Genomic DNA, 16,267 nt, shown 5'->3' on the forward strand with positions numbered 1-16,267 from the left:
ATTCTTTTAGCACAGTTTTGTTTATTTATACACACATGGGTGCCTAAAGTTTTCAAAGTCCTCCTGAAATCCTGACAAGTTATCTGGGTTACATGAGAGTTACACAATGCTTCTCTCTCTTAAGAAAGTGTTCTAGTTCTGGTAAAAAGAACAGTTCTACTGTGCAAGCTAGGAAACCCCCTTTTGCAATCCACTGGGTTCAAAATACCCCTGGAGGAGGTAACTATGGGGAAAGCATGTTATGACCACACCATGGGAGCAGATCAGCTTAAAGTCCAAGTTTGTCTTCAACAACTGCAAGAATTATTGTAATACTGTAGTCCCCAAACAAGATCAGGATTGTACTGGGCACTGTACAGACACATAATATAGACTGGTTTCAGAGTAGCAGCCGTGTTAGTCTGTATCCACAAAAAGAACAGGAGTACTTGTGGCACCTATAGACCGTCCTTCTCCTAAAGCATTTACAATCTAAATAGAAAAGACAAGTGTTGGGGCCCAAAGAAGGACTATTATTCCCATGACACAGATAGATTAAGGATTTTGCCCAATGTCACACAAGTCTGAGCAAAGCTGAGAATTGAACCCAGATCTTCTAAATCCCTAAATCATACAACCATCCCTCCTCCTGAGCATCCTTGGATGGGAGCTGTTCCATCACCAGAGCCTTAGTTGTAAACCGCAATACACTGTCATGCTCTACCAAGGTTTGGCAGCCATAACAAAACTCAGGACTGCATTACAAAAATGCTGCCAGAATTAATACCTCTGTCCAGTGGTTACACTTATACAGGTTAGCGTTTGTGACCAAATGTTTCCTCATTTTTCCTTTTATTGTATTAAGAAAGCAAAATCATTTTAAAAAGCTATTCACTTGCCAAGAAACATTTTAAAAACCACCATTTTAATGAGATGACAACCAAAGTAAACCCCAACAATAGGTGATCCTCCTTCTCCTAGACAGCCATTAGTTAAAACTCTCCTCAACACAGTGCCCATCCCTGCTAACACAGATAATGCTGGCATGTTGGCAGAGAGTCAGACTGCCTCCTGCAGCAATAGAAACACAGGAAAACAGGATTTAGAAAACAGAAAAGGACAAAAAGTCAGCAGGGAAAAATTTTGTTTTCATGTTTTAAGAGGGGATTACAAACAGCTGTTGAATTTAAATAGATTATTGGAGGGTTTACTTTTTAATTGCTCCCCAGCTAGAACCCTGTATAATCAACTTCATGCCAGCGTGAACAACATTTCAATTATAAAGTCCTGGAACCCAAATCTTATAATGTTAGCACTCAAGAGCCCAGATGAAGTTAAGGAATTGTTACGGGTATATATTTTAAAATCAGATTACTGCAGCCACGATACATTTGCAGTATGTCAGGATAATCCCGATCTATTTTCCCCTTGTTTGCATGTTATACTGGTGAGATGCCATCTCCTCCACTTCATAAAGAGGCACGGTGCCCATCTGAGTGGCCCAGGGCTATTTTGAGTGGTCTGTAGCTTCACCAAATCTGGATACGAGTTTGGCAAATCTCACAAGGTAAGAAGTGGCAGGCCTGGTCAGACCACCATGCAAAATCCAGAGTATTGTGGAGCATGACTTGTGTGACCCAGGAGAGAGAGTGGGAAGGGAAATTCTGCCATTTCTCTGATTACACCAGCATGGTGTTAGGTGCACTCTGCAGCTAGGGATGCTGTCTTTCTGGCAACATGTAAAACTTAAGTAAAACTCTTAGTCATGTCACTTGCAACAGTGGGGGTGTCACTATCTGGGTTCAGCATACATCCAGTCTGGGACATTTTCCCTGCAGTTCAATTGGCTTCAGTATCCTCCACTTCCTGCCAATGGCTAGACAGTGTTGCTGCCTGCTGCTAAACAGCTGTTTGTTTCACCCCAATGGTGGGTGATGGGTATGTGTGCGCGCACAGTCAGAAAGATGCTTTTGCATCCAAGGCACTATGGGCCAGATCCACTGCTCAGGGGAGTCTTTCCACAAGTCCTCCACTTATGGGAGGTATTACCTCTCCTCCCATCTGCTCCACTAGTAGCACCTTCCCTGGCAGAAAGAGGAGTTTCTGCTGTACCCCTTCTCCTCTTGTGTAGGGAAGACTTATTGGATATGGTGAGGTCTTTGGCCCTCCCTTGGAGGGGGATAAGAAGCCAGGCACCTGCTGCTCCTCTTCCTAGGCCAAGGGAGAAAACAACTAGAGCTCAGCAAGAGACTGCAGCTCGGGTCAGCCATGGAAGGCAACTGAAAGGTATGAGGAGCAGGAGTGCTCCAGCCCTGGCCTGGGCCAACCAGTGTGAGGATAGCAAGGGGTGGGGAGGGAACAAGCCTGGCCCAGGGGAGGTGAACCAGATGAGCAAATGATCTTCATTCTCCTTGTTCACCAGCGCAGTGTAGAGAGCTGGAGGTAGGGTGACCAGACAGCAAGTGTGAAAAATCGGGACGGGGGCTGGAGGTAATAAGAGCCTGTATAAGAAAAAGACCCAAAAATCGGGACTGTCCGTATAAAATCGGGACATCTGTTCACCCTAGCTGGAGGAATCAGCAGGGACTGTTGCAGCTACTCCTCCGACTCACTTGCTCTGCAGCTGAACTGAGGCAGAATGAGTGGGGTTTCCCATACAGGCCTGACAGTGTAACAGCAGCAACTGCCCTCGCCACAACAGTGATTAATGTTTTAAGATTTTCTTCACAGCTGTAAAGGCTGGGATCAAGGAGCTTGGGGGGTTGATTTTTACAATGAAAGCTTAGATTCTGCAGGTGAGGACGAGATTGGTTATACTCACTTGGGGAAGCTTCCCACTCAGCTCAGGCCAGCCGACCCCAGCGTAAAGATGTTAGATCACAAAAAACGATAACGTCCCATTGTCAACTACAATGGAAAAAGCTTCCTCAATACACAGAGGCTGCTCTCTTTCTTGTCCACATATTAAACTGTGATGGAGAGAGTCTCTTCTCATGCTAATTACAGTGGGGGGAAGCATTTTTTAAAGCAAATTTTAAACTATCCATAATATGTTAAAGTTAATTTGCTCTTTTTAATAAACAGACTGAGTCTTGGAGCCAGATATGCAGATGGATAAACTAGAACACCATTTTTTGAACAAATGTCCACTGTAGCTTTTCCACGCACAGTTCCAGGCACCATCTGCTTATAAAATAATGAAAACCAAGTCCATTTAAGACTAAAACTATATTTACCCACAAAGACCTCTATTCAGGACAGCATTGAAGCACACACAATTGCATTGGTGTGACAAGAGGGGTATTTTTAAATAATTTTAGCAAAACAAGTGAAAAACCTTGAATACACACTCTTAAACCTGGCTTATGCCAGTAAGTTGATCAATGCAAGAATGTCCATGCAGGGGGTTTGCATGGGTTTAACAAGCACTTGGATTTTTGGACCAACTTTAGTTGAAACTGGTGTAATGTCTGCATACAGACAAGGCCTAAGTCCCATCTCAACAAGGATGTGTTTTCCTGAATCAGGCCTAAATGTTTAGATGTGTGTCAAAGCTTACTTGAAAACAGCACTCAAGTTGGGGTGCTCTTGCCCAGTGAATTCTACAGGGAAGATTTTCTCCATCACAGTTAAAGGGGGGCAATTTAAAGTAAAATTGCCTTTTTTTTTTTTTTTAAACATTATTGGTTTAACGAATATCTAAAATAGCAGAAAATGAAAGATGAGAGAAAAACATTTCTTTTTTCAATTTCATTCTGTGCCATTTGACAGCCCGTCATGTATAACTAATAACGCTCTTTGGAAATTCTCTGATGGAACATTTTTCTGTCCGAGAATGCCAAACTGTCTAAATTAAAACGTTTTGTGGAATGTTCCAGGTTTCCTGGCAGCTCCCCCGCCTGGCAGCCTGTTGAGAAGCTTGGCCTTTCAGGTTCTTGGCTCTTCGGCAGCAAATCTGGTGTTCCGACATGGAGCTGAGAACAACTGGCTCCCAAAGACCATTGCTCCTCAGTAGACTGGGTCTCCCAGGGTCTGCGGCAGCCCACCAAGTGTACTGTCCCAAACCTGGTACTCCATTCTCCTACACAGAGAAGTTCCATTCCCCCCCCCACAACCACATTCCAAATGGGATTTTTTTTTTAAAGATTAAAATCCTCCATGAAATGGAATTACCTTTCTCCACAGAGCTTTAATACCCAGTTTCCGTTTCTCCTCCCATTTATATGGATACTTACAAAGGAACAAGGAAAATAAAACATTTTTTTAAAACAACAAGAAAACGTAGTTGTAAACCATAAATACTGGCTGGGAGACTGAAGGGCCAGTCTAACACCTGCAACTGGACTCAGTGCATTTTTAAACTGGTTAGATTTCCAGCTGAAAGCATCCCTTTAATCTAATCACAGGAAGGATGGGAGTCTCCAACGTACATTTGAAAGAAAACACCAGTTCTCTGACAGCCAATAGCTTTTAAACTGACATTAGCTCAGCATTTTTACCCATATGTTTTCCTCACCCCCCCTTCCCTAATAAGACTATTTAGACAGAGCACTGAACTGTCACTAACGCAGTTCATGGCAACTGGGGCTAATTTCAAAGAGCCATTTGAACTTGTGTTCTTATTAGCTTCTTTCTGAACAATCAGGCTGTTTCCTTTCTGCAAACTGGCTTGTAACTGTAAGGCAGCTAAGTAAATTATGTACAGTACTTTTGCTACTATAATTGAATTACTGTTGCATGACATTTGTTTCAAATGAACTGTGGGCTTCACTTTACCATCAGTACAATTCTGCACAATGCAAACAATAAGAAGCATTCCTACTTCACAGAAACAGCCCCTCAAAACTTTAGAGACAATTTCCTCTTTTTATAGTACTCTGGAAAATCAACCTCTCTCATCCTTAAGATTAGGAAAAGCAAACTTGGTGGGGGGACAAATGGCAGGGCCCAATGTGAAGCCTAGAAGGATTGCCCAGGAAAGGATGAGAAGCAGCAGCAGCAGCACAGAACTGAAGTCAGAAACTGGGTTAGAAGCTAGCGATGGGACCAGATTGCAGGGTAGGGGGAGATGCAAAGCAGGGCTGGAATGGCAAGTGCCATAACTGCAATAATCTGAAGGGAGACATATGGGCAGAAACAGAATGAAACTATTCATGGGTATTTTGGCATTAGATGTTCTGTAAACAGCTGTCCTGTCTACCTTGCTTTGATTCTTTCATCCTTCACTTTTTCTATTTTTTTTGCCTTTTGCTGTATTTTGGTCTCTGTCTTTCAGTGGTCTTTCCCTTCATTTTATGTTTGTCTGCAGTGTTACCTTATCACCCACCAACCCTTATTTCTCGGTGTTGTATTCTCCTTTCTTCCTCATCTTCTGTCACGTTCCCCTGCTTGTGTCTATTCTACTTCCCTTTGTTATATTATTCTTTCCCTCTTGGTTTCTCCTTGCATTTCTTTCTAAATCAATAGAAGTTAGGCACCGAGGCACTTAGGAAAATCTCACTTGGTGCCTATCTGCATATTTAAAATCTGGCCCTATGATCTTGTCACAGGGGCCACACACTACCCCTTGCTCGGGGCAACCCTAAACCTCTGATTGCCAGAAACCAGGAGGGTAAAACAAGGATGGATCACTCCAACTGCCTTGTTCTGTACACTCCCCCTGAAGTTCTGGTTCTGGCCTCTGTGGGACACAGGATACTGGGCTAGACCATGGTCTCACCCAGTATGGCAGCACTTATGTTCTTATGGTCTTGGAAAGAGCTGTTGAGCCCAGCAAGGGGCTGAAAGAACTATGGTGTGGGGGAAAGACTTATGATGTTGCTTAAATAAACCAGACCCCCCAAAAGGGGGGATAGTTGACTTGCAACTGGCTGGGTGTAGTTTTTGAGAAGCCCCCCAAAAGGGAAAACTAGGGCAGTGGCAGGGTGCGATGCTGGATCAGTAAAACCCTGGTATAGATCTAAAAAGTCTCTTCCATTTTTAGCTTCTCTGATCCCGATTTTGTTTTGTCTAAATGCTGAAGGAGACTACACTGACTGAAATGTGGTGTTTACTTCCTGATTAACCTGATGGTTCCCAAGACATAACGTAACATAGAGTGTGGTGAATCCTACTTAAAAATACCGTGGGGGGTTTTGTCGATGGGGGAGGGAAAAAGAAAAGAGTTGTCAGGGCACTTAATGACGTTTTGTTACTTACTGAAGGGTCTACTTGATCGTTTGTTACTCCCCTGAGGACAATTCTTAATGGATGTTTCATGAAAGGCGCCAAGCAGAGCAGACTTTCCAAATAATAGCCAATACTACGGTGGGGGCTGCAGTCGTGTTCCAACACCCCCCCGTACAGAAGGCCAGGCTGATAATATAGGGTGGTACCTTTAGAGAGCAAAGAAAAACAAGTGTCATTACCACACTAGAAACTCAGAAAGAGTAACACTCTGATACACAATGATGTCCACAGTGGGTAAATTCCTGGACAGAGAGGAATTTACAACAGGGCTGGGCACCAATTCCAGTGCACTCCTCTCAACCCCACTTACCTCAGCAACTCACTTTGTAGCTCCAGGCACTCCAGGACGGAGGAATAGGAGGGCCAGGTTTTAACATTGTGTATCTGTTTTACCCATAAACCAAGGGATCTATCAATTACCATCATCAAGACCAATGAACACTACACTAGCAACTTTCACCTTCTAAGACAGCTGAGTTATTACTGGCCGAGTGGAACAGGGAAATCTCAGCATGGAGTTCACGCCAGTAGGTCAGCTGCCTTACTGATTCTGTGCAGGCCTGATTCTGTGCAAGCATAGTTCACACTGAAGTCAATAGGAACTAATATGGCAAGACTGACCCAGAGGAGGTATATTCTAGTAGTCTCCCCTGCAAAAGCAAAAAGAGGGCAAGGAATCCTTTATATGAGACATAAAACCAAAAGAGTGATGCTTGTATCTCCTTTGCACCATACTGGGCATAAGGTCAGTACTAACTCAGGGCTTCCCTACATTAGAGATTTCTGTACCTGTGCACATGCATCAATGCAGGTGCCCTACACAGATGTTAAATGGGGCTTACACTGGCGCAACTTACCCCAGTTTTTCTATACTATGGAAGGAAGAGGAAACTGCACTGTAGCCTTTATTTTTATTTAAAGTTAATTTTAGTGATGTTATATTAGATCATCAAGGGTTCACCTCGGGTGGCTACAGTCTTGAGTTAAACAGAGTCATCTCATCTCAACTAAAATCACTAGGAACAGCACCCATGTAGTAATTATGCTGGGGTAACTACACCAATGCAGGAACTCCTAATGCAAGCAACCTGTCAGAAGGACACAACCACCTAGTGAATCATTGCCACTAATTAAAGTTGTGACACAAACCAAGAATTCCCCTCCCAGAAAATTCCAAGTTATGACTGATTCATATTTCTCTGAGCCACAGCATTATAGCAGAAAGCAAACTTAATGGAACGTGAATCACTGTTTTAGAACTTCCTGGCTTTGGCTCGTTCTGACTCATCTCAGAGCATTTGTATATTTAACACTTGGTCCTCTGGAAACAGACCACCATCTAATCTGTCTACCTCCAGCAAACAGGTCCCTTCTCCCAGCTCCAAGTGACATACCATGGAAGAAAGGAACAGAGAAGAAGAGATAGTTACCTGTTTGGTTTATCTCAATCCTAGAGCCATTGGTCACTTTGTCAATCAGGCGTATAAAACTTGCTTCAAAATCTGTTGGGGTGGAAAAAGAATTGATTTTAAAATCTTTTCTTTAGGAAGTTATTCCTGGAAAAGTATTCAGCCTTCACGAGACATATTGATAAAACTCTCTCTCCTCTCAATACCCCTGGCAGGAGGAAGATAGATGGCTGGCTACCAATTTTAGATATGGGGCAACAGAGGCACAGAAAGGTTGAGAAACTTGCCCAAGGACATAGAGGAAGTCAGCATCAGGGTTGGGATTAGAACTCAAGAGTTCATTGCTACTTGGAGGTAGGGACCTCTTCTCTCTTTTTGCATATGGACACTGGTAAGAGAAATATTCCTAATATGTTTATCAAATCTAATAGCTGGGATGTTCTCCCAGTAATGGCATAATTTACACAAAATCACCAGTAAACCCTCTTTCACTCCATGGAAAAACCATGGCTGAAGACACTGGAAAATGCTTAGAGCAAAACAAGAGTACACGTGTCCGTGTGAGTGAGTGGGAAAGGGGAGTCTAAGCAGTTGAGCTGCTTTTTTACACTAATCATTTCACTGTTACCTGGGCCGCCTCCACTCATCACTAGTTTGTTGTCTCCCAATTTATACTTTGATTGCAAGCTATTTGGGGCCATGGCCTTCTCTGCATCACATGTACAGGTACAACATCTAACACAATGGGGCCCTGACTAGGACACTTATGTGCTACAAATTAATAACAACCACCAGTTTTTTCCTGTAATTATAAGTTCTCTTTGTAAAGGATTTTTAAGGTTTTCGTTACAGAAGAAGACTTCAAAATGCAAAGTGCTGCTGCTGAAGAGCTGTTAAATAGACACCATCAACATTCGAGTCTGGAAAGTTTTTTTATCTGCTGTTTCTACAAACAACGCCTGAAGTGACAGTAATAAAGATTAGAGAAAATTATTTATTCTTCCCACCTACTTCCCATTTGTTTACTCTGTGCATTACAGCACTTTGCGCAGACTTAGTTGCTCAATTTCCCATTTGTGGACTCTCTTAAACAGCAACAAGGAAGAAAGAAGTATTTTGTTTTTAAAGTGAATATAGCCAATCCACCCAATCTGAAGGGAGACTCAGTAGCAAGTGTAGAACCTGAAACTATGTTGAATTTAAACTTAAAATTCAGTCAGTTTTAAAAAGTAAAAGCATCCTCTTAATTGTGAGCAGGCTGTACAACTCTAGCTAACAAGTCATTAAATTATTATAGCTCCTTTTTAAACTGTGACCATATCTTGCTTTTTACTGAATTTTTAATCCACTGATCCAATGCACAAACCATTAACTATTTGCCACAACTACTGTTCCAGTTATTCACTATTCATTAATCAATATTTACATGCTGTAGATGGTTGCTGTCACATGGTGTTGGTTCCACTCTCAGCTTTGATGACACTTACATTCACAAAGTTTTCAAGATGGCACTGTGATGATTTCCAGGGCGAATGTGTGTTTACGTGAATATTTACAATCTTTTCTGAAAACAGCCTTGCAGACAAGATTTCACTTGCACAAATATTCAGTCATGAAAATCAAATAAAAAGGGGTTGCAAATACCAATGCAAATTCACTGTTTTTCATTTGAATACTTTTCTTGCATTAGTCACAAATCAAGTATTAATCCACCTTGGCCAAAAATAAATAAAATAAATAAATAAAAGCTGTATCTTGTTAAAAGGAGTGGTAAAAGCTACGTACTCTACCTCAGTGGTTCTCAACCAAGGGTCTGGTGGTCCCTGGGGGCTGTGAGCAGGTTTCAGGGGGTCTGCCAAGTAGAGCTGGCATTAGACTTGCTGGGGCTCAGGGCAGAAAGCCGAAGCCCCACCTCATGGGGCTGAGGCCTGGGGCCCCAAGCCACAGGGCTGAAGCTGAAGCCTGAGCAACTTAGCCTCATGTGGCCCGTGTGGCGTTAGGCCACGGGCAGTTGTCCAGCTTGCTACCCCTTAACGCTGGTCCTGGCTTTTATATGCAGAAAAATAGTTATGGCACAAGTGGGCCAGGGAGTTTTTATGGGAGAGGGGGCTCAGAAAGAAAAAGGTTAAGAACCCCTGCTCTACCTCCCACCAACCATCTGACTGGGGCAATAACATAGTTAAATAGTATCATAGCACTCAACCTAAGTACTAATCTTTGAGAATTTGGTGGTTTTGACAGATACTGTTGGGGCTGGGACATAGGTGGCCGGGTACAGTGGTTGGAGCAGGAGTCAAGCCAAAGATCAGAGGCGGTGACCAGGGGCAAGGATCAGGAGCAAGGCAAGGAAGTCAGGCAAGAAGGCAAGACCAATGTAGCAACCAGGTAGAGCCCAGTTGTGCCGACAACTTCCTGGGCCTCTTTTTGGATTTAAATAGTTAGTCCTGACCAATCAGAGGTCTTGGTGTTCCTCCAATCAGGACCCAGAAAGGCCTCCTAGAGGAGCTTCAGGTTTCATGATGTCTCCATGCAGTCCCGTCAGTAGTGAGCTGCTGAGCGGAAGTAGGGAGCCAACAGCTGACTGGGAACTGAATTTACCCAGGTTTAAGACCTGTTGGTCATGACAGGTACGGGCTTAACCACCCTGTAGACTGAAGTTTTCTACTTGTCAGGCACAGCAGTGGCTGTGCAGGCTTCCCCACACAGTTCTGCTCATGTACTTGAACCCTGACAGAAGACGAACTGAGTTTTTGGGAGAGGGGGTAGCTTACTCTTGATGAACATTCATTCATTCATTGAGCAAGGGTGTTAAATAGCACAACTATGATGGCGTCTATTGTAATTTCCACCCAGAACTAGACTGAAAAACTCTCCAGAAAACTCATTTCTCAGGGACTGCACATGCAAAGAAATCCTAAGACACTCAACTGGAATTAGATTTTTTTAAAAATTCATTTCTACAGTGCCATAGATGTGCATAGTGCTGTACAAGAATGGAGAGGGGTTCCTGCCCTAAACAGCTCAGGGTTCTCTCTTAAAGCCATACACATTGGGGGAAGCTTTTTGAAATCTTTAGTAGATGGATTTATTTCCATTATCACAGCTAGCTGCAGCTATTTGGCCAGAGGGAAGATGACAGCAAACAGTGAAAGAGGACCAATTAAAACTGTTGAGAATGGGAGGCAGAGGCACAGCTTGAACAAGTAATAGGCATGCAGGACGAAGTGCTGGCACCAGCAGTCAATGAGTGGGACCATCTGATCCAGAATCTGAATGGTTCCTGGAGCACCCAGTCCTATTTAGAGGTAAGCCATCCCCAGATCTGGCAATTCTAGTGAGCAAGCTCTCAGAGTGGTAGCCGTGTTAGTCTGTATCAACAAAAAGAACGAGGTATCCTTGTGGCACCTTAGAGACTAACAAATTTATTTGGGCATAAGCTTTCGTGGGCTAAAACCCACTTCATCAGATGCATGCAGTGGAAAATACAGTAGGAAGATATATATACACACAGAGAACATGAAAAAATGAGTGTTGCCATACCAACTGTAACGAGAGTAATCAATTAAGGTGGGCTATTATCAGCAGGAGAAAAAAAAACTTTTCTAGTGATAATCAGGATGGCCTTTTCCAACAATTGACAAGAAGGTGTGAGTAACAGTAGGGGGGAAATTAGCACGGGGAAATAGTTTTTACTTTGTGTAATGACCCATCCACTCCCAGTCTTTATTCAAGCCTAATTTAATGGTGTCCAGTTTGCAAATTAATTCCAATTCTGCAGTTTCTCGTTGGAGTCTGTTTTTGAAGGTTTTTTGTTGGAGTATTGTGACTTTTAGGTCTGTAATTGAGTGACCAGGGAGGTTGAAGTGTTCTCCTCCTGGTTTTTGAATGTTATAATTCTTGACGTCTGATTTGTGTCCATTAATTCTTTTGCGTCAAGACTGTCCTGTTTGGCCAACGTACATGGCAGAGTGGCATTGCTGGCACATGATGGCATATATCACATTGGTAGATGTGCAGGTGAACAAGCCTCTGATGGTGTGGCTGATGTGATTAGGTCCTATGATGGTGTCCCTTGAATAGATATGTGGACAGAGTTGGCATCGGGCTTTGTTGCAAGGATGGGTTCCTGGGTTAGTGTTTTTGTTGTGTGGTGTGTGGTTGCTGGTGAGTATTTGCTTCAGGTTGGGGGGCTGTCTGTAAGCGAGGACTGGTCTGTCTCCCAAGATCTGTGTACTGTTTAATCAGGGTGTTAGAATCATCCATGCCACTTCACTCTTGGCATCTTCCCCCTTTCCTCTACAATATCAATTGATCTCTCTGCAGCAGCAAAAGCCACAGAACAGACAGAATGATCTTCCATTGCCTAGATGGCCAAAGCTAACCAATGGCCCAGAGGAGAGCACAGTGAGATAGAGCGAACAAGGTCACTGGGAGGGGGAACCTGGCTCCAATTTGGTCTATGAATGAAGATGCTTGGAAGATGACAGGGGATTCTGACAACAATCTAATGAAGTCTGCCTAACCAAAAGGACTATTTCATTGGAAGAGGGGGGCCCATAGATTCATAGATTCTAGGACTGGAAGGGAGCTCGACAGGTCATCGAGTCCAGTCCCCTGCCCGCATGGCAGGACCAAAAACTGTCTAGACCATCCCTGATAGACATTTATCTAACCTACTCTTAAATATCTCCAGAGATGGAGATTCCACAACCTCCCTAGGCAATTTATTCCAGTGTTTAACCACCCTGACAGTTAGGAACTTTTTCCTAATGTCCAACCTAGACCTCCCTTGCTGCAGTTTAAGCCCATTGCTTCTTGTTCTATCCTTAGAGGCTAAGGTGAACAAGTTTTCTTCCTCCTCCTTATGACACCCTTTTAGATACCTGAAAACTGCTATCATGTCCCCTCTCAGTCTTCTCTTTTCCAAACTAAACAAACCCAATTCCTTCAGCCTTCCTTCATAGGTCATGTTCTCAAGACCTTTAATCATTCTTGTTGCTCTTCTCTAGACCCTTTCCAATTTCTCCACATCTTTCTTGAAATGCGGCGCCCAGAACTGGACACAATACTCCAGCTGAGGCCTAACCAGAGCAGAGTAGAGCGGAAGAATGACTTCTCATGTCTTGCTCACAATACACCTGTTAATACATCCCAGAATCATGTTTGCTTTTTTTGCAACAGCATCACACTGTTGACTCATATTTAGCTTGTGGTCCACTATAACCCCAGATCCCTTTCTGCTGTACTCCTTCCTAGACAGTCTCTTCCCATTCTGTATGTGTGAAACTGATATTTTTTTCCTAAGTGGAGCACTTTGCATTTGTCTTTGTTAAACTTCATCCTGTTTAACTCAGACCATTTCTCCAATTTGTCCAGATCATTTTGAATTATGACCCTATCCTCCAAAACAGTTGCAATCCCTCCCAGTTTGGTATCATCCGCAAACTTAATAAGCGTATTTTCTATGCCAATATCTAAGTCGTTAATGAAGATATTGAACAGAGCCGGTCCCAAAACAGACCCCTGCGGAACCCCACTCGTATATATCATGAGGGTCAAATGCTACCCCACTGAAGAATGTAAAGGCTTCTTAATTCATTGCACAATCATAGGGAATTCCCCACTTCAAGGCCACCTATGACAATTCTCGTGATAAGAAGAAAGACAGAGAAATGGGGGTCCACTGCATCCTATGGAAGCCCTCAGATTCTTTCCCTCTCCCCATTTTCTCCTGCTTTGTCACCACACAATGCACAGCACCACTAAAACATCTCTTAGGGCTTGCTTCACTACAAAATTAAGTTGACTTAATTTAGGTAGATCTACAGCCACAGCAATAACTCAATTGGCTGTTGGTGTTCACACTACCTTCCTTCTGCCGGTGGTGCACGTCCTCACCAGGAGCGCTTGCACCTATTGAAGTAGGGCTGTCAGCCCGATGTGGGGCTCAATGTCACAGCAGGAAGCCTACCAGCCTTTCTTGTCAATTTCACAATTCCAGTTGTGAGGCCTTGCTGAGTGAAATTGACAGCCAACAGCCCATGTAAGTAACGCGGTGTCTACAAGGACACTGCCTGGTCATAATTACACCGACATAAGCACTACACCTCTCACAGAGGTGGAGTTATGACATCGGCGCGACAGGCCACTTACTTCGGCGGAAGCAGCATTCTAGTGTAGACACTGACGTAGTTAGGTTGAGGTAAACTGCCTTAGGTTAACCTAACTCTGTAGTGTAGACCAAGTCTTATTCATCACCTCTCTAAACTACACAGGCCTGTTCTTTTCCTCACATGGACTGTCTCTCCATGCCTTAAACTGTGTCCATCACCTGACTTTGGTCCCTTTTCTCTCTTCTGTATCTTTTTTGAGTTAAGGGGACCAGAACTGAACACAGTATTCCAATTGGCAGCCATCCACTGATTTAGGACAGGTCTTTCAAAGAAGCCTAAGGGACCTAGATGCTCTAATTCCAGTGAATTTCAGTTGAAGTTGGACACCTCGGTATTTTAGACTTCTACAAAAAATTCCAGTCTTATTCAATAGCAGTATACTATTTTCTGGATTATTTTACAACTCATTTTAAATACAACTTAATGCTGGGGAGGCTGTTTGAGCACTGATATACATTGAACAGATGTTTTACTTGAACTGTGCACAATGACACCCAGCTCTCTTACCCCCAGGGGTTAAGGGTTAATTCAGAACTCAGCAATGTGTATGGCATCATCACTAACAGGTCCCTGGTCATGACAAAGCACTCTCCCTTGGTGTGCAAATAACTGCAGTTCAGCCTGAGAAGTGGCATTGGCAGAAGTCACGAAGTTTAGATTGAGGAGGAAACCTGCCAGCCAAATAATTTACATTGAGCTCTTTCAGATTAACAGATCAGGAAACTCCGCAAGATAAGAAGCTGCCAAAAATACAGGGCTAGCTACAAGTGTTCACCCTCTATTCCTGGAGAGAAGTCCAAGAGAAGATGCATAAGATTTAAGGGTCAAATTCCTTATATTTGAACTAGATAGAATCATATGGGAGAAATAAGATTTATATGTAAAAATACTGAACACATGATTAAGGGGCTTTATATTTCACATCATCAGTAAAATGCCTTTGTCACTTACAAGTAGTCATGATGCCTGCATCTATTTCCTGTGACTTAGACCGTGTTTTACAGCATCTGCATCTCAATTCACCAATTTGTTAAAACATTTCACAAGAGACTAACTGCAGTGCATGGGGCCAGAGAGAGTACATCCATCAATGCCTCCTGTTATACCACACCGATATAGGGACTGGACACAAAGCTGGTCCATCCAGATCCACTAAATCAGAAATGGGCCTGCTTGGCTTGCCAAACCTTGCTCCAATGAGGCTGTTAGTAGATTCCTGGACAGTCTTATTTCAAACTTTAAAACAATGTTCACTTTGGGATCTGCAATAAACCTTGGGAACACACCCCTGTTATTAAAAGGTATAGCACTGGGAGAGCAGTTCAATTCAAAGAACTTCACTAGCACAAGGTATGGAATTGCTGCCGATGCGTTTTTTTTTCTCTTTTAGTTTCTAAGTACTCTTAGGACTCTGTCAAGGGTAGATACAGTACATCAAGCATGCTCTCGGGAAAGGGCTTTACACTGTAACTCGGGTTACGGCAAGTTCTTTAGGGGAACCAAAAACATGGGGTTCAGCTCCTGCTCCAAGAACACCATGCAAATCCCTGACAGCGTGCTGGGATGACAGGGACCCCTGCTCCCTGTCTGGAGGAGGAACCCACATCTGCTCCCCCCCTCCCATGCGCGTTATGAACGAAAACAAACCGCACTTCGGATTTAGTGCCTCCTTTAAAAACAACTGCTCCTTCCCGGAACACCGACCCCAGATTCAGATTGTTTCCATCACACAACCCGTCCCACCCTCCCCGAAATCACTGCCCCACCCCAAGTCCCCTGCTCCCCTAAAAAAACTCCTCTCCCGCCCCACCCCTCTGCATGCCACCCCCATGCACGCCTTCCCTAGCCCAGGCAAGCCGCACGCTACCTCTGAGGCCGGGGTTCTCCTCCTTCGCCCGGATCTTGCGGATTTTCACCGGCCTCCCGCTCAGCGTGGACAGCACCAGCCGCTGCCGCAAAAAGTTGCACCCCACATAGCTGAGAGAGTGCGGCTGGCTCGCCATGCCGCCGCCGCCCGGCCGCCCCCTGGGCGCTGCTGCGATCGCGGCGCCGCTGATACCCCGCGGCAGTGCCCAGCGAGCCCACGTGGTTTGGAACAGGAAGACGGAACGCTGAGACATCTGGGTCAAAGGGGAAGGGGGCGGAGCCTCCCCTCCCAGAGGGAGAGGGGGTTGAGTTGGAAAGTCCGTGGTGTGGATGAGGCTCAGAGCTGGCAGTGAGCAGGATAACAACAGCAGTGCAGTGGCAATGATAGGGATAGCGGGACGGGTGTTAGTAGCCAGAACAGCAAGAGCCAGACTGGCAACAGCAACATACCAGTAGTAATAACAGAAGCAACAGCAGGGTTAGGAACAACAGCAACAGGAAAAGCAGTAATCGGAATACTCTGAAAACCCTGTATGCTCACTACTCCCCCTTCTTCCAAAAGTCAGTGGGCAGGCAGGCAGGTACAGAGTGAGCCTTGTCTCTGCTCCTAAT

The 16,267-nt window shown here is 44.1% G+C and overlaps 1 protein-coding gene across 2 annotated transcripts in view; it reads right to left on the bottom strand.

Moving 5' to 3' along the window:
• The window catches only part of RCL1 (RNA terminal phosphate cyclase like 1), a 59,525-nt gene extending 43,623 nt beyond the window's left edge, over positions 1-15,902 (bottom strand). Inside the window, exons 1-3 of one of the 2 annotated variants that reach the window (XM_034774013.1) lie at positions 15,657-15,902; positions 7,638-7,709; positions 6,178-6,353 (exon numbers count right to left, since the gene is read on the bottom strand). In XM_034774013.1, coding sequence (XP_034629904.1) covers positions 6,178-6,353; positions 7,638-7,709; positions 15,657-15,792 — 384 coding nt within the window. In that variant the 5' untranslated portion in view covers positions 15,793-15,902. The remainder of the gene's footprint in view (positions 1-6,177; positions 6,354-7,637; positions 7,710-15,656) is intronic. The other variant, XM_034774012.1, reaches the window with a different exon arrangement.
• Between the last annotated feature and the right edge of the window lie 365 nt (positions 15,903-16,267).

This window comes from Trachemys scripta, chromosome 6 (assembly GCF_013100865.1).
Source record: "Trachemys scripta elegans isolate TJP31775 chromosome 6, CAS_Tse_1.0, whole genome shotgun sequence".
NCBI classification, from domain to species: Eukaryota; Metazoa; Chordata; order Testudines; family Emydidae; genus Trachemys; species Trachemys scripta.